Raw genomic sequence first — 21300 nt, forward strand, 5'->3', positions numbered from 1 at the left:
GTGCAGGGTGCCTGCTGGGAGTCAGGGTCCCCCCAGCTCTGTGACCTTGGGCAGGCCCTGTACCTGCTCTGGGCTGCAGTTCCTGCGTGCATGGGTGGCCAAGCACCGGGCTCTCTTGCCAGGGACCAGGGTGGCCCAGTGTCGGGAGGCTGCCATGGCGGCTGGTCTATTTTTACAAATGGGCAGTCACACGTCTTGGCTTACAGTCAGGCCCTGACGGGAAGGCAGGCGCTGAACCCACCTGGCCCGGCCCTCCGGAGTCCCAGCCGAGTCCCTTGCAGGCCTCCTGGGCCCTCTGTCCCCTCTGCCCCGAGGCCTGGCCCCACAGTGTGCTGCCCACTGTCCTCAACCCCCGTCGCCCCTGGCTAGTGAAGGTTTTTATGTTGAGCTGCTCACTCGATCTCACAGGCTATAGGTTAGGGAGGGAGGGAGGGAAGGGTCAAGGGACAGAAGCAAGAGCCAGGTCACAGTGTCAAGCTCCTGCCTGAAGGCCAACACACAGATGACACAGAGACACAGGACCATGGAGAAGACAGGCAGAGCCCGGGCCCTGCCAGCCCCCGCCCACAGCCCGCTGGCCAGGGCCCACCCTGCAGGGCCACCTTCCCACGATGGCAGACTGACCAGGTGCACCCCCTGAGGTGGTATAGTAGGCAGGTGGGGTCCCTGGGAGTGTGTCCTGGGGATTATGTCTTGTCCCAGGCTTCTCCATCTGTCCCTGCTTCCCGGCCCCCGGTAGCCGAGCAGCTGTCCTCCGCTACCGGCTTCCATCATGGTATGCTGCCTCCTCTCAAGCCGAGAGCCATGGAGTTGGCCCATCGTGAACTGAACCTCTGAAACCAAGAGCCCAGAGTGAGCTTTTCCTTTTCTAAGTTGTTCTTTGGTTGCAGCAACAGAAGCTAACACAGAAATGGGTACCACGAGTGGGCTCCTGTGATGAACCCGACCAGGTGGTTCACAAGGTTTGGCGCTGGTCTGCAGGAGGACTTGGGAAAGGTTTGGAGACACAGGATGGGGAGGACTTGGGATGTCCTGAGCAGAGCTTCACGGCAGTTCTCCTGGGAGCTCACAAGACTGCAATGTGGGTAGGAAGGCAGACAGTGAGGACTGGCTCACGGAGTTTCAGAGGGAAATGAGCCCTCTGGGAAACTGGGCTTGAGGCCACTCACTTCACATTCTGCAACGAACTTGTCTACATTTTGCTCATTGCCCTGAGTCTTTGTGTGAGGCTGAACTTAAAGGTGATGGATTAGAGAACCAGACCTAGAGCCTGCCCCTCTGAGCTGTGAATTCATCTCCCGACTCCAGATTCTTATGACACGTTAAAGCTCCTTACTCTCCAAGCCGACCTTAGTTGTGTTGTGGGGTATTTTGAGTCTGGAAGTTTCCTAATGCAGTCCTCACCAGCCCAGGAGGTGATGTGTCCATCTTGCTGAAAAGAAAACTGAGGTTCACAGACATTAAGCACCTCCTCAGTTAGGAACCTGGTAATGATAATTCTAAGGTCACCCCCTGGGACACCCTGCCCTTCTATCAAATCCTACTGATGACTTTCTTTCTTATCCCTCACATGACAAAGTTCAGGCAATGTGGCCTGAGGCTCGCTGACAAGTGCCCAACCATTTGCTCTTCCCAGAGTGTCCTGAACCCCCCCTCCTTCAGTCCTGTGCGGGCCCTGGCCCTCCGCGGCCCTCCTCGGTGGCCCTCCTCCGTCTGGCGAGCGGTTCTGGTCATGCCTGCCCGCCAGCCAGGGCAAGGCCCCACCCTTCTGGCACATTCCTCCCTTTAAGCACCTGTCACTCTACTCTAAGTCCTGGCACAAAGACAAGGCACGGAGGTCCTGGCAAGATGCCCAGAATCAAGGCCTAGGATAGTGGGAGCCATTTCTACCTCCAAGTGCAAGGGCCGGGACATTGTGGGGAGGGGGACAGGGAGCTGCTTGGAGCAGGGCTAGCCTGGCCCACGGGAGCTCTGGCTTCCCTGGAGTGGGGGACACTGGGCAGCCCCCCAGCAGAGGCTGGGGTAGGAAGATAAACGGATGGCTGAATTCCTCCCCAGTTCTGAGTTCCAGTACTTGCCCACGGCAGCCTGAGGGCAGACGGCCCGTGGGTGTGGCCCCTGGGGGTCAGCTGCCCAGGCAGGAAGCAGGGGCAGGGAGAGCGGGTCCCGGAGGGGAAGAGGCCGCTGTTTCCTGCTGTTCTGTGTGACCCAGGGCCAGCGGGGACGACCCACAGCCCCTCCACTCTCCTTATATCTATAAGTGGAGCCCAGCTCTCCTGCCCCGGGACATCAGCCACCCTGTGTGACTTGTGCCTAGAGGGTAGCCTGTGGAGGCAGTGGCCTTGGGCATCGAGGTCACAGAAGCCTTTCTCCCGGGTCTCCACGTCTCCATGTCACAAGATAGCTCAGCCACCTCTGGAGGGGCTGCGTGCAGCTGGGGGGGGGGGCGACGGGGCCCTGAGATGGGACCCAGCCGTGTGCCCAGAGCCATGGGGACCACGGGACCAGGGGTGTGGACTGCCGTGTCGCAGGCCTCCACACTTCGGGGTGATTTACCACGCGGCCATCCAGACTGGGGCAGTAAGCGTTTCACAAGTATTTGGTGAAGGAAGTCGCTGGCCCCTGACCAGGAGGAGCTGCTGAGAGTCGTGTGAGTTTGAGAGAAGCCTCCGCTGAGAAGTATCCTGGAATATCAGCTGCAGGATGGGTCTGCTGGGGCAGTCTCCGAGCCGCCCTCTACGCCCTGCCCTGGAGGTGAGAGGTGACTGGCTTGGAGCTGGCTACTCCGGGAGGCTTTGGCCGCCACCAGGCTTGAGATCCTGGCCAGCCCAGCCTGCAGGCACTTAGTGGGGGATTTGGCCTCTAGGAGTCAGCTGGCAGATTAGCGGGTCCTGCCCTGGGAACACAAGTGGGCTCTGGCTCAGGGTGCCTGAGGGCGCCGGGTGGGACTGCCCCCCCACCCCCAGCTGGTGGGGTGAAGCTTCCCAGCTGCTCACCATGACGGGCTGAGATTCTGGGTGCAGATCCCAGCTGCTTCTTCATCTATAAACTAGGGATGTGGTTGTGTTGGGCAGGGGCAGGGACACAGAAGCATAATCATGGTGTTTAGAAAGAGATTGATTTTAAGGATTCGGCTTACACAATGATGCGGGCTAGTGAATCCGAAATCTGCCGGGCAGGCCACAGGCTGGAAAGCCAGGAATAGTTCTTGTTGCAGTCTTGAGTTTAGAGGTGCTCGGGCAACCCAAATCCTTCCTCCTCAGGGAACTTCAGACGTTTCTCTTAAGCCCTTCAGCTGATTAGATCGGGCCCACCCTTAGGTGGAGGTAACCCGCTTTACCCAAAGTCTCTTGATGTAAAGGTTAATCACGATCAAAAAATACCTTCACTACAACCAAACTGGTGGGGTTTTTTTTTTGTTTGTCTGTTAATTTTTTAATTTGTTTTAATTAGTTATACATGACAGTAGAATGCATTTATGTACTTTGATATATCATGCATAGATGGGATATGATTTCTCATTTTTCTGAGTGTACATGTTGTAGAACCACATTGGTTATGCAGTCACATATATCCATACAGTAATAATGTCTGTTTCATTCTACTGTCTTTCCTATCCCCACATCCCCTCCCCTCCCCTCCCATCACTTCCCTCTATCTAATCTAAGGTAACGCTATTCTTCCCTCGTGCCCACCAACTTATTGTGAATTAACATCCACATATTAGAGAAAACATTCGGCCTTTGGCTTCGTGGGATTGGCTTATTTCACTTAGCATGATATTCTCCAACTCCAACCATTTACTGGTAAATTCCATAATTTCACTCTTCTTTAAAGCTGAGTAATATTCCATTGAGTATATGTACCACATTTTCTGTATCCATTCATCTATTGAGGGACACCTAGGTTGGTTCCATAATCTAGCTATTGTGAATTGAGCTGCTATAAACATTGATGTGGCTGTGTCACTATAGTATGCTGATAACCATATTTATGTGGTCTGTCTCTGTGTCCTCTATTCTGTACCTTTGGTCTCCATGTCTATTTTGGTGTTTGACCACACGGTTGGAGCCTGACCAAGCTGACAATTAAATCAGCACCAGGGCTGTCAACAGAATAAGCAAGTCCGAGTACAGGAAAGATGTGGGGTACGCGGTGCCCTCCTCATCCCTGGCTGCCCCTCCCCCATGAAGCATCCGATTCGCATCATTGAACAACACGCCCATGAGTATCCCACACCCCCCCAGGGGACAACTTGAGCCCCAACAGATTCACCCCGATGGCTGATTTCTCAGGGAATCCCAGGCTCAGCCTCGGCACACACAGAAGTGAACCTGCCCCTGTGGATGCGGGTGGCCCAGCCCCTCCTCCCCTCCATCCCGCCGGCTCCAGGCCAAGTTCCCAGTGCTGAAAACCTTAAGCTCCTAATAATCCACCTTCATAATCCACAAGGCCGACAGAATCACCTCTGCACTCCTGGGTGGTGAAGGGTGGCCCTTCTACCCTGCAAGTGCTTTGACTTGATAAATCATTAAAGCTCAGCTTTCCACACACCGCCCTGTGGCCCCTGGGAAAGGCCCCCTGACCAGCCCCTGGAGACCTGCTTCCAACAAGACCCTCCTGCGAGTGGAGGAGTCCTCAGCCAAGGCAGGATCTTTGGAATGTGCACGCACAGGGCTGGGACTCTGTTTCTGTTGGGAGTGCCAGCCCCGCCAGGGTTCGCGTTTGGGTTAACTGTGGTCAGACGAAGGCGGCTGGCTTCATGCGGATCAGAGGTGAAGGTTTTGTGGCCTCTTGCAGTTTGTGTCAGTTTCTGAGACACTTGTCAGGGGGGCACCAAAGGAATGTGAGAGAGAGAGACAGCGATGGAGAGAGAGAACGGAATGAGAACGAGGCGGCGTCCAAATCGCCAGGAAGGTGCCGACGTGCGTGAGCCGGGGCTTATCAGCTCGGCCTGTCGGTTTTTGAGGTCACCGATCCCAGCTCTGCTCAGCGAGGTTCGCCAAGTCAGGAGCTGCGGGGAGTCATCCGGGGCTTATCAGCTCTTCACGTTTGTCACGGAGGCTGGCCCGGGTGGCGCCAGCTCCTGGCTGGCCTTGCGTCCTCTCCAGCCCTCTGCTGGCTCCACCCCAAGAGTCCCAGTCGCAGGCTCACAGGGACTTCAGGGCGGCAGGTGACATGGACAGGGGGCTGAATTGACCACACGTGGTGTCCCCACATGTGGTGAACTCACAGGGTCACCTCACATGAGGACCCCTGGGCACCGGCATGCTCCACAGGAGTGGAGCTCCGCTGCATGAGTCAGACGTTCAGAACCAGGGTCCTGGGGGCCCTCGGAGCCATAATTTTAAAAAGCACCCGTAGTCCCCAAGGTCATGGTATGTCCATGTATGTACTACGCTAGAGCATCTCCCAGATAACACGGCCGACTAGAGCTGGCCTTGGGCTCCGGACAAGATGAGCAAGCGGAGGACCTTGCTCACTCCGGCCACCAGGGGGAGACAAAGCGAGAACAGAAAATGCCCAATAAAAACCAGTGAAGCAGCTGGTGCCGCCCAGATGCTCTGGAGGCTGAGGCAGGAAGATCACAAGTTCAAGGCCAGCCCCAGCAACTCAGCAGGCCCTAAGAAACTCAGCGAGACCCATCTCCAAATAAAATATAAAAAGGGCTGGGGACGTGGCTCAGGGGGTGAGTGCCCTCGGGTTCAATTCCCAGTACAAAATAAATAAACAAATAAGCAGAAAAGTCCATCATTATAAACTGGGCTGAGGATTTCCATTTCTGGAAGGACAGCGGCTGGATACTGTGGAAAGCAGCCCATTCCTACAGCCCTGACAATTCTGGAAAAAAAAAAAAACCACACATTTAAAAACAAAAGTGTGTGGCTCAAGTGGTAGCGCGCTCGCCTGGCATGCGTGCGGCCCGGGTTCGATCCTCAGCACCACATACCAACAAAGATGTTGTGTCCGCCGAGAACTAAAAAAATAAATATTAAAAAATTTTCTCTTTAAAAAAAATAAAAATATAAAATAAAAACAAAAGTGTGTGTTCCTGTGTGTCCTGTTGGTGCCTTTCTCCGGAGAATCCTGCTACGGTTTGAATGTAAGGTGTCCCCAGAAAGCTCCTGTGTCAGCGCAGGAGTGCTCAGAGGTGAAGTGGCCAGAGGGCGAGCGCTATGACCTCGCTGGTCCATCCTCCTTGGGACCTGGGGCGACAGCAGGCCGTCGGGCATGGCAGGAGGAGGTGGGCCACCTTGACAGAGCGGCCCTTCTCTGCCTGGCCCTTCCTCCAGGATGCTCCCCCACCTGCCCAGAGCAATGGAGTCGGCCCACTGGGGGCCGAACCTCGAAACCCTGAACCCAGAACTTCCCTCCTCTAAGTTGCTCTTGTTGGGCATTTGATGGCTGTGACAAAATGCTAACATGTCCCCTGAAGGCCTGTCGTTGCTGGCTTGGTCTTCAGCCTGGTGGGCTGGGAGGCAGTGTCCCTTGAAGAGCTGGGTCCTGGGGGAAGATCTCCAGGTCCTTGGGGCCGTGCCCTTGAAGGGGACTGTGGACGCTGAGCTCCTCTTTCCCCTTTGGTTCCTGGCCATGAGGTGGACAGGCATTCCCTGCCACATGCTCCTCCTCCCACAGGCCCAAAGCAGTGCCCCCAGTCGGACATGGACTGAAACCTCCTAAACGGGGAGCCAAAGCAAACCTTTCCTCTTTGTAAATTGATCATTTTGGGTATTTGTTACAGTAACAGAAGGCCCCTGCCGTCGCTCCCGCCTCCCACACTTCTCAAAACCCATCCATCTCCTTGCTCCATGGCCTGTACCAGGGGGTTCCCTCAGGCAGGGTGGAAACTAGCTCTTCATCCTTGTAAGGTCCCTGCTTAGCATCTGGATGGCCATCCTAAGTGACAGATGCCATCTTAAGAGAAAGTTCTGCTTTCCCATCCGAGGTCCTTTCTGAGAAAGGCTCCCCACCCCCAGTACCAACCCCACCTTAACCACCGGCTTTAGGACCCACCCGGCTCTGATCCCTGAGGCTTCCCCATAGAAGTCCCAAGCCCCCAGCCCATGGTGCCTCTCTCCGTCTGGGGAGAGGTGGCCTTGATTTGTCAGCTCTGACAGATAACCGCGTGCCTCTCTGCCTGGTCTCCATCTTTCATTTCTCGCTCACAGTCTCCCGGTTCCTCACTTTCCCTTCATTGGTGCTAAGACCCGGGATCGGGTTCCCCGTGTGCCCGCTCCCCTCTTTAGGGGCCACCAAGAGTCCCTGGGCCCCCATCTGGATTCCATCATGGGACCAGGCCCTCCATTCTGCCGATCGCCCTCTCTGCACCCACCACCGGACATTCCAGGTAAGACCCTGTCTCTGGTTGACCTAAAAGCCCTACGGGTCCTGGGAAGTGACCATCCATCGTCCTACACTCCCAGGGTTACCGTGTGGTCCGGGGCACCCCCAGCCACAGCCTTCACAGCTACGGCTGGTCCCTACTGTCGACTGGGTCTATAGGTGGGCTTTGATTTGGGTCCTGGGTTTTGAGCTCTCTCACCTGGACCTAAAGCCCCCAAAACTTATCCACTTGTGCAACCAGGTCTGGCCTCGATATCCTTTGGACTCTCAATGGCCACTTAACGGCACTCCAGGTCCTATACTATCAGGGGTCCTTTCACCTCTTGGGAGCGTTCAGGAAAGTGGAAAGAGAGATCGTACGTTCAGGCTTCTCCTCTCTGCGTTCTAAGCCCTTCTCTAACTCCCGCTCTCCCACGCGAGTCCTCTCAGCTCTCACCCCCCTTGCGCCTGCTTCCAAAGGGACAGAAGACCCTACCCAGGACTCCTCCTCCTTTGACCCAGGGGATGAGCCCCCGACACACCACAGTTCTCTTTTTAATGAAGCCACTGCAGCAACTGTCCCCTCGTCCCCTAGTCCCTTCTCTCCTCCTGCCACACACTCATGGGCTGCCGCTGCCCCACCCGCATCTCTGTGTCCTGAATGCAGGTGGCTGGGGTCGGGGGTAATCCGGGTTCCTGTGCCTTTCCCTTTGTCCGATCTTTCACAGATAGAAAAGCAGCCTGGGTCCTATACTTCAAGCCCCACCACATAGATCAAAGAGATTCAGTATCTGACCCAATGATCTGACCTTCCACGATGTCCCTATGACCTTGTCTAACACCCTCCTGCCCAAGGAGCGCAGGCGAGTTTGGGAGCAAGCTGGAGATCCTGCTGATGGGTGCGTCAGACCTCCCCTGCCCACCTGATGGGCACTGAGGCAGTCCCTGACCCCCACTGGGATTGTGATTCGCTGGAGGAGTAACGGGTAGAAACCGATTCCTTACTTGCCTCACGGCAGGACTTGGAGAGGCAGCCCCTGGGCTATCAGTGATGAAAGGCTCCAGGAAATCTTCCAAGAAAAGAATGAAAACCCTCCAGCATTTTTAATCTGCTGACCAAGGCTTTATTACAGTAACTAACCTGGACCCCAGAGTCCAGATGGGAGACCACCAGTAATGGCCTACGTTGTCTCCTAGGATTTCCCTGTTGTTAAGGCCAGACTCAGGCACCTCGAGAGGGGCCCCTAACTCCCCAAGCTGAGGTTCTGGGAGTGGGCAAGGATGGCCTTGGGCCTGAGCCTAAGCAGCTCCATGTTAAAGCTCCAGTTTGAAACTGCAGTCTCCCCAGGCCCACCCACGGAGCCCCCCAGTGTGGCCCTCGGCTTGTCTGCCCACCCTGACCAGCTCAGAGTGAAGCCTCCGGCATGTCGCCCTCGCGAAAAGCAAGAAAATCAGGGTGGGGGCCACCAGACCAGAGGCTTTCACCTCAGGACAAATGACGTCACTGAGAAATCCAGCAGTGGCTCATGGGGACTGAAAGGGGGGTCAGAAACCCCAAAATTTAGTATAAATGGTGGAGCAAGTGAGCAGACACTCAGCGCCGACCCGGGTGCCCTCACCTGAGAGCCTGGTGAGGACCGGGGCCGACACCCCAGCTCTTCTCATCTGCCTGGTCCTCTGCGTTGTCCTCACCACTGTCAAACTCTGCAGCCACCTCTTGACCCTGGTGAGAGCCGCGACTTCTCCCGACGACCCTCTCCTCCACCAACTGGCCGCCAGCTCCACCCCAGGAGAAGCCTGCCTTGGCTCCTGACCTGATCTCCGTGGGCAGAGTGAGTGGGCACCTGCTGGACTTAGAGCCCAAGGCCTGAGACTTTAGATCTGGCGCTTGAACTTGTCACTCGGAGGGAGTGTCTTCCATGAGCCTGTCATGAGTAAGTGTGGGAATTTGCTGTGGATTGATTATGTTAATCCCAGCATTAAGGATTATCATTTTCTTGATTAAGAACCTATCGAGTGAAGCTGTATGGAGTGATCTGAGTGAATAAAGCATTGAAAAGGGCTGAAGCGTGTGGACATTCTTTATTTCTGCCCCCCGACTGCCATTTTTCCCATTCCGACAGAGTGGCCTTTAAGGTGTGTCACGGAGAGACGAGAAGGCCCGGAAGCAGAAATCTCAGATGCTCGCTCAAGCCATCGTCGGCCTCAGCATCTGTCCCTGGTCCGCTGGCCTGTGGGAGGGTCCCTAGGGACTGCCCAGACCCTGTTTTAAATGTGGTCAGAGGAGTTACTGGGATTGTACATGTCCCAAGCCTCACAAGCCTCTGGGCCCTTGTCCTAGATGCCATCAGGAGGGACACTGGGCCTTTGACTGTCTCTGAGCCCACAGTGGCCCCTGGCCATCCGGCCCTTCTGGTTCCCCTCTCTGACTCTCAGGACTGGCCCAGAGGACTGAGGAGGCCAGGCCCCCACCACCCGACCACTCCCTTCACTCCGTGGGAACCGGGGTGACTCTGCGTTCAGTCCTCAGGAGATCTGGGGACCTGCCGCTGGTTCTGTGACCTCTATTGTGGGGTAGAGGGCGAACCTCACCAGCCCTTGCAGACACCTGGCCTTCTTGGTGCCTTTGACCGTCTAGTGTCACCCACTCCTTTCTGGTCACTCCACAGGGCCCTGTCCCCTATGGGAGGGGACATCCTCACAAAGTTGGGGGCTACGCTTTCCTTCTCCCCTCAGATGGGCTTCCATGCAGACTCGCCTGCCGCTCCCCTGCTCCTCTCCCTGACCTCAGGGCCACCCCTATTCCATCCGCCAGGGCCTCCCCATTGCCCCCTTCCGAGGGGGGCCCCACTGTCCGGGATGTTCCAGGTCCTTCCGTCGCCTCACACCACAGCCCACTCACGTGCTCTCAAAGGCCCCCTCCCTTTTCTGCCCGGTCACAAAACCCGCTCTCCCAACAAGAACTCCTGGGCTTGAGCCTGTCGTCCAAGACCCTCGGAAAGGGTTCCCTAGATCTACTCATCCCCTAAAACACCCCCATCTCGGCTCCTTGTGCCTGGTCCCAGACCTGTTCCACCAACTCTGTGGCCGTCCCCATCCGTCCCGTGGTGACCGATCCTGACACCCTCCCCCCACGTTCCTTCCAGGACCTGGTACTTCTCACAGCACCCTGCTCCCCGTCACCTATGAACTCCTCACCCACCAGGGCGTACGTTCTTCACCCCCTGTCACCTGTTGTCTCTACAGGTGTCCCTGGTGGAAGACCCAGCCTGACTCTCCACCTTTGAACCCTGCTCCTCTCCTCCCGCTCCTCAGGACCTTCCACCTCTCCTCCTCTCACCCATTCCTCATTGAGACTCTGTCTCCCACCACAGGAGGGCCCTGCTCCAGGCCACATGCACGTGGTCCACAGACGGCTCCTCCTTCCTTCAGGAGGGACTTCATGGCGCGGGGGATGCCATGGTCTCCGACCTCGGCCATGGAGGCGGCACCCTCCCCGTCACACGTCCACTCAGCAGGCTGCAGGGCCTCCCTCATCAGAGCCTTCACTGTGGCCAAGGGAGCCCCCCTCCACCTCTACCCGGGCTCTGAACACGCTGCCCCCACACTTCCTCCACTCTGCTGTTTGGAAGGAGCGTGGATTCCTTTCCACCAAGGGAACCTCAATTCCTAATGCCCCCTTTTTTATCCCATCTCCTCAGGCCCCGCGCTTCCCCTGCCCCTGGACTGGAGGAGGGCAGCTGAGAACCCCCTCTGCAGGGGCACTTCCTTCCTGACCTCTCCTCGCCACAGGCCTTCGGCTGATCCTGCCTCCGGGTCACTAGATTTACTCAAGGCCAGATTCAAAGGCTCTGTGACCAAACCGTGGACCAGCTTCTGTCACAGGACCCCCCACCCTCAGAGTCAGCATCGCCGGCACCGCCTGACCCTCACCACTGCCCCAGTGACACCCGCACCCCTGACAAGGGTCCAGACACCGCCCCTTCCCAGCAGGAAGAAGCTACAGAAGATTGATCTACGCCCCTGTCCCTTCAGGGGCCCAATAACAAACAAAAAGGGGGGAATGTGAGGTCCCTGCTGAGCATCTGGACGGCCATCTGAAGTGACAGCCGACATCTTAAGGAAAAGTTCCGCTTTCCCACCCGAGGTCCTTTCTGAGAAAGGCTCCCCCCCGAGTACCAACCCCCCCTTAACCACCTGCATCAGGACCCACCCAGCTCTGATCCCTGAGGCTGCCCCCTAGAAGCCCGAGCCCCCAGCCCGCGGTGCCTCTCTCGGTCTGGGGAGAGGTGGCCTTGATTTGTCATCACTGACAGATGAACTTCGCAGTCTCCCGGTTCCTCACTTTCCTTTCAATCTTGGGTCCCCAGGGCCTGGCCCACCGCGGGCCAAGGCAAACACGTGTTCCAGGAAGGCACCGGTGTGCCATGAGTGAAGCCGTGCGCTCCCCCTTCCACGGCTCCCTGCGCCCCAGACTCTCCTCCTCTGCTTGTCAGGGTCCCCACCAGGCCCAGGTGGGCTCTTACCCTCTCCTTCCCAAATCTGGAAGCTTCCTGAGGGCAGAGAGCATGTGGCCTGGTCCCAGTCATGGCCTGGGGTATGGTATTTGCTTAAAAGCTGTTTGTTCGGATAACGCAGAGTGGACGCAGAGTGGACGCCGCTGCAGGGTGGTTTCCAAAACCCCAGTCTCCATCCCCCAGGGTCTCTGAGAGCTAACCCTCTTCCTTCCCCTTTGGCTCCTATTTTCCAGAAAATGGGTCTCGTTGCCCAACGCCAAGGGGAAGATGTGACGCTGAATAGAAAACAAAAATAATCTGCGTCTCCTGCCTGAACCTGTAAGCTCAGGCCCAAGAGCTCCTGGGGGAACACGTGGCCCCAGGGTTTTGCAGGAAATGTGAACGTTGAAAAGGCTTCTCTGGAACTGTCAGAAGAGAGCCAAAGAGGAAAAGTGCATATGGTCGTGGTTCCCAGGGAAAGAGGCTCTGCCCTGCTCCAATCAGAGGTTCTGGACCCATCTCCAGGCTTGGAGATGGAGTGCACAACCCACACAACCCTACAGGGCAGCCCTGCTCATGTTTTTCTACCTGTAGAATTTGGCAAATACTCGCTGAAGGAGGACCAGAGGCTGGGGCTCCCTGCTGCCCTGATTCTGCCCAGCCCTGGTCTGGATGCCAGCGCAGGGCGGCGGGGACGGGCATGTTCACCTTCCGGTCCCTGCACTGACCACATCCGAGCCGTCAATCAGATGGCTCTACAGAGCATAAAATTGTCCCCCAAGTCTCAGGAGCGAGACCCCCAGCCTCTCCCTCGCTCCTCCAGGGCAGAAGGTGCCCCAAGCCTGCAGCACCAGGAAGCAGGGGCCCCTCTGAGGCTGCCGTCTAGGGCCTGGTGAATGGCTGTGTGGGGTTCCAGGTGTCCACGCCAGTCCTCAGTGGGCCCTGCTCAGTGGCCTGAGCGCTGGCTGGCCTGAGGTTGGGGCCTGTCAAGGCAGACACTGGAGGGGGGCACGAGGTCACCATGCTGGGACCCTCTGGAGAGGGACAGAGCTCAGCCCTGGAGCTGTCCACTGATGAGGCCGAGGGCTGGTGGTGTCAGGGTCCTGGGCTCAGGCACTGGCTCAGGGTCCAGCCTCTAGGCCCTGGCCTGTGCCCCGCCCTGGGCCCCACATCAAGATCCGGTCCCGGCAGGGACACCCCCTCTGCTGCCCGCACCCTGGGGCTGGTGGACGAGGATTTGTCCCCTGGCCTGCGCTTGCGACTTGCTCCCCACCGGTCTGTCTTTTCTCTCTGACCAGAAGGTCAGCACCTGCCACTGCTGGCCGCCTGGCTGGGCGCCGGGCCAGAGTCCCTGCCGACGGCCAGGCTGCGGCCTCCCCACCAGCTCTGCCACTTACTGGCTGGTGACCTTATCATGTTGCTGAGGCTCTGGCCACAGTGACCATCTCCTCCCTTGTCCCCTCTGCTCTCGCCATTCCCACAGCCCGTGCCCCGGACGCTGACCCCGCATTGCCAAGGTCACGGCTGCTGGATGCCGGCTCCGGACCCAGCCCCCAGGCTCAGGCTGTGGTCCTCCCTGCAACTCCCCGGGCCCCGCCTGGGCCTGTCCCTCCCCAGGGCCTCCCCCCTCAAGGTGGCCATCTCAGGGTTACCTCCCCATCTCCTCCTGGGCTGCGGGTGGGCGCCTCCCTCACTCTGGGACGGACCGAGGCCAGGCACAGACTGAGAGGTTGCAAGTGTTTTATTAAAACCAGGAGGGTTACTCCCATCCCGGAGGCCATGCGTGCCCAGGAACCTGGCTGCCCCCACTGCCCGGGCTTCCCCCCTCACAAAGGGACATCTGTAGGTGAGGGGTCAGAGACTCCAGACAGTGGGGGGCTGATGGCTGGCTCTGGGGTTCAGGGGAGGGAGGAGAGGCGGCTGGGGGGCGGAGGGAGCTGCGGTGGGATCTGGCCAGAGAGACATGAGGCCACCCAGCCCAGCGGCTGCGGTCAGCAGGCCACGATGGCCGGTTCCCAGGGCGGTGACACTCCTCTGGGGCGCCCACCGGCCGCCTCCCGGCCACCTCCCCTAAGCAAGCGGTCACACCACACACACGCTGGACTCGGCCACCACAGCCCTCCGTGCCCACCCTGCCCGGGGGCCCAGGCCGCCTTGGGGCTCAGCCCTGGAACCCCAGCTCCTTGTACTTGGCCGCGATGTCGTTCCGGAACAGCTCCAGCGCCTTGCGCATGGCGCCCTGGGCCGCTTCGTTGAAGTCCCCGGAGTGCTTGCTCTTCAGGACCTCGATGATGGCTTCCGAGATGAACTGTGGGGAGGCACGAGGGGCGCTGGTCATCGGGTGGCCGGGCCCAGGCGGCATCGCGGCTCCCCTGACTCCAGGCCGCTCCCCAGCCCTCGCTGGGCACAGGCACGATCCTGGGTGACTGCCAGGAGTGTCACGGCCACCGGGAGACAGGTGCCACCACCACCGCGTCACAGCGGGGGACACCGAGGCCTGGGGGCGCAGCCACATGTCGGTCAGAGCCAGGAAGGGCGGGTGGAGTTCTGCTCCCCCCTGCCACAGGCCAGGGCCGGGCACCTCCATGGCCAGCAGGAAAGGCCGGGCCTGGGCTTCAGATGTCACCAGGTGGCAGCCGTGGAACCCAGGAGCACGACTTCCCGCGGTGCCCAGTCCACTTTGGCTCTTGGTGGCCTGCTGTGGCTGTTGCTTTGAGGCCCCAGTTTTCCTTCTTTATCTTTCCTGCTGCTGGGATGGACCCGGGCCTCGTCGGCCCGGCCCCAGGGACTCTGTCCTGGGGGTAAGATCAGTGCCCCCCACCCCCAGGAGACGGGACAGCGGTGCCCTGGGCTGGCTGGGGGACCAGAGGCCCCGAGGGAGCGCCCTGTGCTCTCTCCACAGGGAACCAGGGCTGGGTCCCAGCCACGCCCTTGGCCCAGCACCAAGTGGTGACATTTGACAGGAGTCAGCCAAGCGGCCAGACTGAGGTCACACAGCAGGTGGATGGCAGAGCCCAGCAGGGACCAGGAGGGGGTGGGGACTGCCGGCTGCCAAGACCAGAGGGAGGCAGGTCAAGGGCGGCTGGCTCTTCCCTGTCTCAGGCCCAGGGCGAAATGCCAAGGGCAGGGCAGGGGGGGGGGGACGGGACACACCCAGAGGACACCCTGGGCCAGACACAGGGCCGCTGCTCCCGCCTTGGGCACCAGGGAGACAGGGCGAAGTTCACCTTGAGTTTCACAAATTCAAGACAAAGTCCGAGGACAGGGTGCCCGAGATCTGGGGCCGTTTCTCCCGATCAGCGCCCTCCCCCCCCACCCCACCCCACCCCCACCCCCCCACCCCCCCCACCCCCCGCTCAGTTGCCCCCTCCCCCCAGCTGCTCACGGTGGTGCTGGATGTGGAAATTCCCTGGGGAGAGAGATTAGTGATGACACAGCCCGGCAGGGACCATGACAGGGACCAGGACAAAGTGACACTGGGTGGGGTGCAGATGAAGCAGCTGACTTGCCCCATGGGCCTGGGGACCCCAGGAGGCTGCTTACCCTGAGCCTCCAGTTTCCTAATGGGAAGTGTCCCTGCCTGGGGCAGAGACTGCTCCCCGCCTGCCAATCTCTCTCTCCCCTCTCCCCCACTATGTTTCCCAGCTCTCCAGGCAGACCGCCATGACTAACTTGTGGCCAATGAGATATCTACAAAAATGTTAGATGAGACCCAGAACCCCTTAAACGTCTCAAAAGGGAGTCTTCTCTCTTTCTGTTTCCTGTTTGGAATATGGATAAAGTGGGTGGAGTTCTTGCAGCCATATTGAGCCATGAGGCCACTTTGAGGATGGATACCACAGGCTAAAGATGGCAGCGCGGAGGACTGAGCCCGGACCCCTGGTGACAGCACGGCCCACACTGGGTCTGAACTCTCTACCTCTGGATTTTTTTTTATCCAAAAGGAAAAGAAGACGCGGAATGCAGTCTCCACTCTGAGGGTGTCACTTGTGAGAATTCCAAGGTGTGGCCCAGGCGAGTGTCAGCACAGCCTGTCCTGACTGGTGGCTGCCATCAGAGCATGCACCTGTCTGCAGGTGTCCCCAAGCTCCCATCCCCATGTCCCCTGCTGCACTGGTCATGAAGGCAGAACCAGAGCCCAGCGCCGGCCCTTGGCCCAGCCCAGCTCAGGAGGTCACCCGCGGCTCTGCCCAGGGCTCAGGGCTCTCTCCACCTGTGAAGATGCGGGGCCTCTAAGCGGGCCGCTGCCCCCCACGTGGCACCCAGCTGGCCGCTCGGCCACCAGCCTGCGTCTGACTGGGGTGCGGGCGGGGCCGGGCGTCCGGGAGCGGCACCCTCAGGGCTCAGCCCTCCTTGTGGGGAGGAGACACGGTGCTCGGTGGCAGGTGCCCAGAGGGGAACTGAGTCCAGGGAGCGGGACGGGCCGCCCCTGAGCCTGGCCCAGCTGGACGCGGAGCCCTCACGGCCCGCCTGCCCGCCAGCCCTACCTCCAGGTACTTGACGGGGATCTTGTGCTTGGTGGCGTGCGACTGGGCCAGGGGCTTGATCTCCGCCTCGTGCTGCCCCTTCTTTTTGAGGATGCCGCCCAGCGCCGTGAGCACCGTGGTGCCATGCTTCTTGAGGTCCTCCGAGGCCTTCATCTCGTCCTCCGACTTCAGGTGCTTGAACTTGTCAAACTTGTCCAGGGTCTCAGGGTGCCCCTTAAAGAGACTGTGGACACACGCAGGGCTGGGGTCAGCTGTGGGCATGTGCAGTGGGGCCTGCAGGGGGCCGGGCTTGAGTCTAGTCTGACCTGTGCAACCTCAGGCAATTCACTGCACCTCTCTGTGCATCTGCTTCCTCATCCAGGGAATGGGAGATGAAGTGAGATCCTACCTGCCCAGGGGTAGAAAGCACAGTGCCACGTGGCACTGCATCCAGCTTTGCCCGACCTGCCCAGGGCGTTGGAGAGTAGAGACGGGGCTGGAAGCCCTGGTGGCTGGGTGCCCACTCTGGCCAGGCCCCTGCTGGGCTCCGTGCCTGGGTTTCCCTTCAGGGCCACCAGATCATCAGCCTTCACAGCTGGGGAGAGGGGCCCAGTGGGGTGACGTCACAGCTGCATCTGGGTAACTCAGAGCAGTCCTCCACCCGCTGGGGACCTCGGGGGTCCCACTCCTGAGCCAACTCCGTGCCCCTGTGTCCCTCTCCTACCCACCCGAGGGGCCCTGAGCCACCCGCTCTGGCTTCCTGCTGCAGGAGGTGGGGGTGGAGGGGGCCTCCCCTGGCGGAGGAAGCCCCCGTTCCACCCACGCACAACGGGGACCCCAGAGCCAGGTGACGGGCATGGGTCCCACGGCAGGTTGGTCCCAACCCAGTGCTGGACCGGGTCCCGGCCTCTCTCCTGGGCCACACCCGAGATGTTGGGGAGGCCCCGTCTCCCGCAGCCCCCTCCCATCTGGAGCCTTCTGTTCCTCCAAGGTCCCTCCTCTGCGGTTTCAGGCTTGGTGGCACCTGGCAACCCCCTGGGGTCACACTCTGGGTTGCAGCCTGAGCCGCAAAGTGGTCCTTGGGAAGTACCCAGTCCCTGAGGTCTCTGTCCCAGGGTCCCCGGGGCGGAGCTCTGAGCTCCTCTTCTCCCCCTGAGAATGCCGTCTGGTTTCCCGAGTCTCCTCCCTAGTGAGCTCCTTAGCTTGTGGTCAGCTCTAGCCCCCAGCTCCTCTTCGTAGGGACCATGCTCCCCATTCATCCTGTGGCCGGGCAGCTGGTGACTGTGACCCTGGTCCAGCTCCCGTCCAGCCTCGGCAGCCTGACCTTGCGGCGTGGGGCGTGGTGGCTTCTGATTTGGGGTGAGCGTCCTGGCCTGGGAGCCCCGCCTCGGGGAAGCTGAGGGCCGCGGAGCGCTCCCCAAGGACAGGCTGTGCGTGCGCTTGGGCTGGGGTCCGGGTGACCCCGCCAGGGGGAGTCGGTGGCCAAGTCTGCTTCCCGGGGTGCAGGTGGACCACACCCCACGCACCGCGGGTCCCCACAGGTTCCCATTATGCTCACCCACGCGGGGTGGCCCTGGGTGTGTCTTCCGAGGGTGAGCAAATAGCATCTCATTAAAAAGCCTCGGGAGGGAGGCAGATCCATTGACAGGTGAGGAGACCGAGGCCCAGGAGGCCCGAGGGGCTGGCTGGGGGTGGTCCATGTCACACAAAGACGCCGATGTGCAATCTGCATGTGAGCAGAGGCACACCCGTGGGCTCAGAGGTGCACGTCAGTGTCCCCTGGCCGAGCACGCAGGGCTCACGCCACCTGCACCCCACGGGGACGGGGGCAGCGCCTCCCCCGGGAGCCTGTCCCCCCAGAGCGCCAGTTTGTCTACAGCCATGACCAACGTCCCTACGTCACCCGGGACCCTGTCCAAAGCCACATGCGTCACTGACGGCTTGTCTCTGGCACCTTTCTTCCAAGGGTCCCTGAGCCACTGACTATTATTATCTGGTGAAAATGACCCTTGGATTCCTGGTGACGATGCAAGACTGCACCCACAGAGGAGGCTCAAGGTCACTGAAGGAGACTGCTTGGGACAGGAGCCAGCCAAGGAATGGGCGTCCAAGGCAGCAGGGGTCTTGGGCGTTTGGAGAGTCCCCCCATGTCTAGGGGACAGAATTCCGGAAGCCAGGTTCCTGCCTGGCCCTGTGGGGGAGGTCCTGTGTGGCACGGAAGAAGTCGCTCAGCCTCTCTGAGCTTTGCCAACAGAGTTGGTCTAGATGATCGTTCAACCTCCAAACGCCTTTCCCACACTCCACCCTCCGCTCAGCAGCAGAGACAGAGGAGCCGCGGTTCCTGGGTGGTGCGCGAGGGCAGAGCTCACGGGTCTCCACTAAACCACCCTGGCACTGCGGAGCCTCTGGCCCCCGTCAGCCCCGGGTCCTGCAGCGTGGCTGCCCTGGATCTGCCTGAGGGCAACACCTTGGACAGCTGGCGTCCCCCCCCCCCAGGAGGCCACCTGCAGGGGCGACCAGGCACCTTCCTCAGTGGCCCAGAGCCCGGGCTGGCTGGTCTCGTCCTGGGTCCTAGCATCAGCCCCCTCTGCTGAGCCACGGAAACCCTTCACGTTCCATGGGAACAGGAGACCCAGAGAGTGGGCAGGAACCCACCTCCAGCTTGGCAAGACCACGGGGCAAGAGAGCAGGGTCCTAAGAGCAGGGAGGCTGAACTGAAGGTCCTGAACTTCAATCCCAGCCCCCATCTCACTAGCTGTGTGACTTCAGGCAAGTTACTTAACCTCTCTGTTAAACATGGTGATTACAACCTTGACTTCATAAGGTTGTTGTGAGGCCTACATACGATGCACCTCCCACTGGCCTGGCATTCAGTAGGCGCTCTATAAATGTTTGCTGTCTGCCTCCTGCTCATCGTTGTCACTGTTATCATCCCGTCATTATCATGTGGCCATCGTCACCAGGTCTACCCTCAGCTGGCCCTGAGTGCTTGGCGCTTCCGGGCTGTCCCTTCCCTGTAAGGAGGCAGTCCTGGCCACCAGCGCGGCTGAACCACAGAAATGCAAGATGAAGTGAGCAGGAGGGGAGCCGGCGAGTGGCCGAGGGGCCCTGCGGCACCAGATGGCCCTGGGCTCGGCCTGTGGAGATGAAGAGACGAGAGGAGGCACCGAGGCCGTCCCGGCCGGAGCCCAGGGCTCAGAGTGAGCAGGCAGGAGGGGCTGGGCCGGAGCCACGGGGCTGGACACTGGCCTCTGAAGGCCCTGGCTCCCGTGAGCGTCCAGCCTGTCGCTAGAAGCCATGCCCGCTGCTGCTCAGGCCCCGTCCACCTACGGCTCGCAACCAGAGAGGCGTGACCTTGCCAAGGTCAGGGAGCAAGACCAGGGGCCCGAGGCCAACGTCCTGGACAGTTGGCGTCCCCCCAGGAGCCCCACCCTGCACCCCAAGCCCCGAGAGGCGGGGGCAGCGGGCCAGGTGCCAGCCCAAGACAGACAGGGCGTGCCAGGGGCCAGCCAGGGGCCAGCCTGGGCGTGGTGTCTTGCCCCTGGCTGCTGGCCGCTGGCCGCTGGCCCCTGGCAGGCCTCTCTGATGCGCCCTGGAAGGGAGGAAAGGTCTCCAGATCACGTAACACCCGAGTCCCCTTCAAGATGTCCAAGTCACTGCTGGGGGGCCGGGCCACTCTGCCATCTCCCCCGCGGCTCCTGCCAGCCCTGCGTCCTGAGAGCAGGGCAGAAGACAACCCTCACTCAACCCCTAGGGAAACAGAGCCCAGAGAGGGCCAGGGACTGCTCCAAGGCCACACAGGAACTCGCTGGCTTGGGGGTGGACGAGAGGCGGGGAGCCATTCAGGTGGGGCCTGCTGCAGCCCAGCAGTGGCTGCCAGTGACAGGACAGAGACAGGGGAGCAGCTTCCTTCCTACCACCAGGGCTCCCAGATAACCTTGCTGGCTGCGGGGCTGCTCCCCAGCAGGTAGGAGGGGACAGCGAGTCCAAGGGAGGCCAAAGGTCATCTGAGAGGGAGGAGACTGTCCCCCCATGGAGGGGAAAAGCGTTTGCTCAGAGAGGTTGAGTATCTTCCCTAAGGTCACACAGTTGCTCTGCAACAGATCCATGTATGCATCCCAACCGGACTCCCCTTGGAAGTCATGCCTCAGCTTTGACATTTCATGGACTTTAATGAGCTTGTGGCTCTGGGGACATCCTTCCCCTCTGGGTCCCCTTAGTAAGTCAAGTGGTGAGACAAGATAGTGCAGGGCCTTGGCTAGCTCTGTGTATAATTCTAGATTCCCCCGATGGGTTCAGGGCTTCCCCGGCTGCTGACCTCGGCCGGGATGGGTGCTTATCCTCTCCTGAGCCGGGTCCCTGACTCTTGAGGCAGAGAAAACCGCCTCGTCTCCGCAGCCAACTGGTCTACCCAGGGCCGCCTTCACCTTCAACCATGTCTGAGCTCTCTGGGGGGCGGCGGGGCCAGGTCCTTCCCGGTTTACCTGATGAGGACTTGCTGCCCGTGGCCGGCGAGGTCGGTCTCCACCTTCCCCCAGATGTTCAGCACCAGCTGCCATTCCGCGTCGCTGAGTCCCATGGCACTGAGGACAGAAAGAGCAGGTGCTGTGGCTCTGGGTGCTGTGGGCCCTGGGTGCTGTGGCCTGGCTCGGGTGGGGGCTGCCGGCCCGATGGGCTTTTATACCCCCTGCTGCTGCCGCGCTCCCGCCCCCTCCCCTCCGCGGGTCTAATCTCTGCCTTCTCCTGCCTCACATGGGAGCTATTTTGGGGCAGGTGCCATTGTGGACAGGACCAGGACAGCTCAGGCCACGGGGAGGGCTGGTGTGGAAAGAGCCAGCGGGAAGGGCACAGCCCAGGCCCCTGCCAGCGCCGTGACACCCGACGCTCCCTCCCGGTCCGTCCTGGCTGGGCACCGGCGCCCACTGGCCCCAGGACTGCCCTGACCCCGGCAGCCTCCTGGGTCACGTCCTGCCCATTTTCCTGGATGCCCCTCGCCCACCAGGACGAGTGGGAGG

At 60.1% G+C, this 21300-nt stretch overlaps 1 protein-coding gene and 1 long non-coding RNA gene across 3 annotated transcripts; one reads left to right on the forward strand and one right to left on the reverse strand.

Moving 5' to 3' along the window:
• Positions 1–937: 937 nt before the first annotated feature.
• On the forward strand, positions 938–8642 carry LOC308657645. 2 transcript variants are annotated; one of them, XR_014024029.1, is made up of 3 exons: positions 938–2754; positions 7170–7348; positions 8052–8642. It is a non-coding gene; the product is annotated as an uncharacterized lncRNA (long non-coding RNA). The 2 variants fall into 2 exon arrangements; XR_014024030.1 differs by having other exon boundaries at positions 8343–8642.
• Positions 8643–13542: 4900 nt separating this feature from the next.
• Positions 13543–20951, reverse strand: MB (myoglobin). Its single transcript, XM_081309544.1, has 3 exons — positions 20770–20951; positions 16307–16529; positions 13543–14127 (listed from the first exon to the last, which is right to left on the reverse strand). The coding sequence occupies exons 1-3, from the start codon at positions 20862–20864 to the stop codon at positions 13981–13983; spliced, it is 465 nt and encodes a 154-aa protein (XP_081165670.1). The 5' UTR covers positions 20865–20951; the 3' UTR covers positions 13543–13980.
• Between the last annotated feature and the right edge of the window lie 349 nt (positions 20952–21300).

This window comes from Spermophilus citellus, assembly GCF_964194105.1.
Source record: "Spermophilus citellus genome assembly, chromosome: 10".
In the NCBI taxonomy this organism is placed as follows: domain Eukaryota; kingdom Metazoa; phylum Chordata; class Mammalia; order Rodentia; family Sciuridae; genus Spermophilus; species Spermophilus citellus.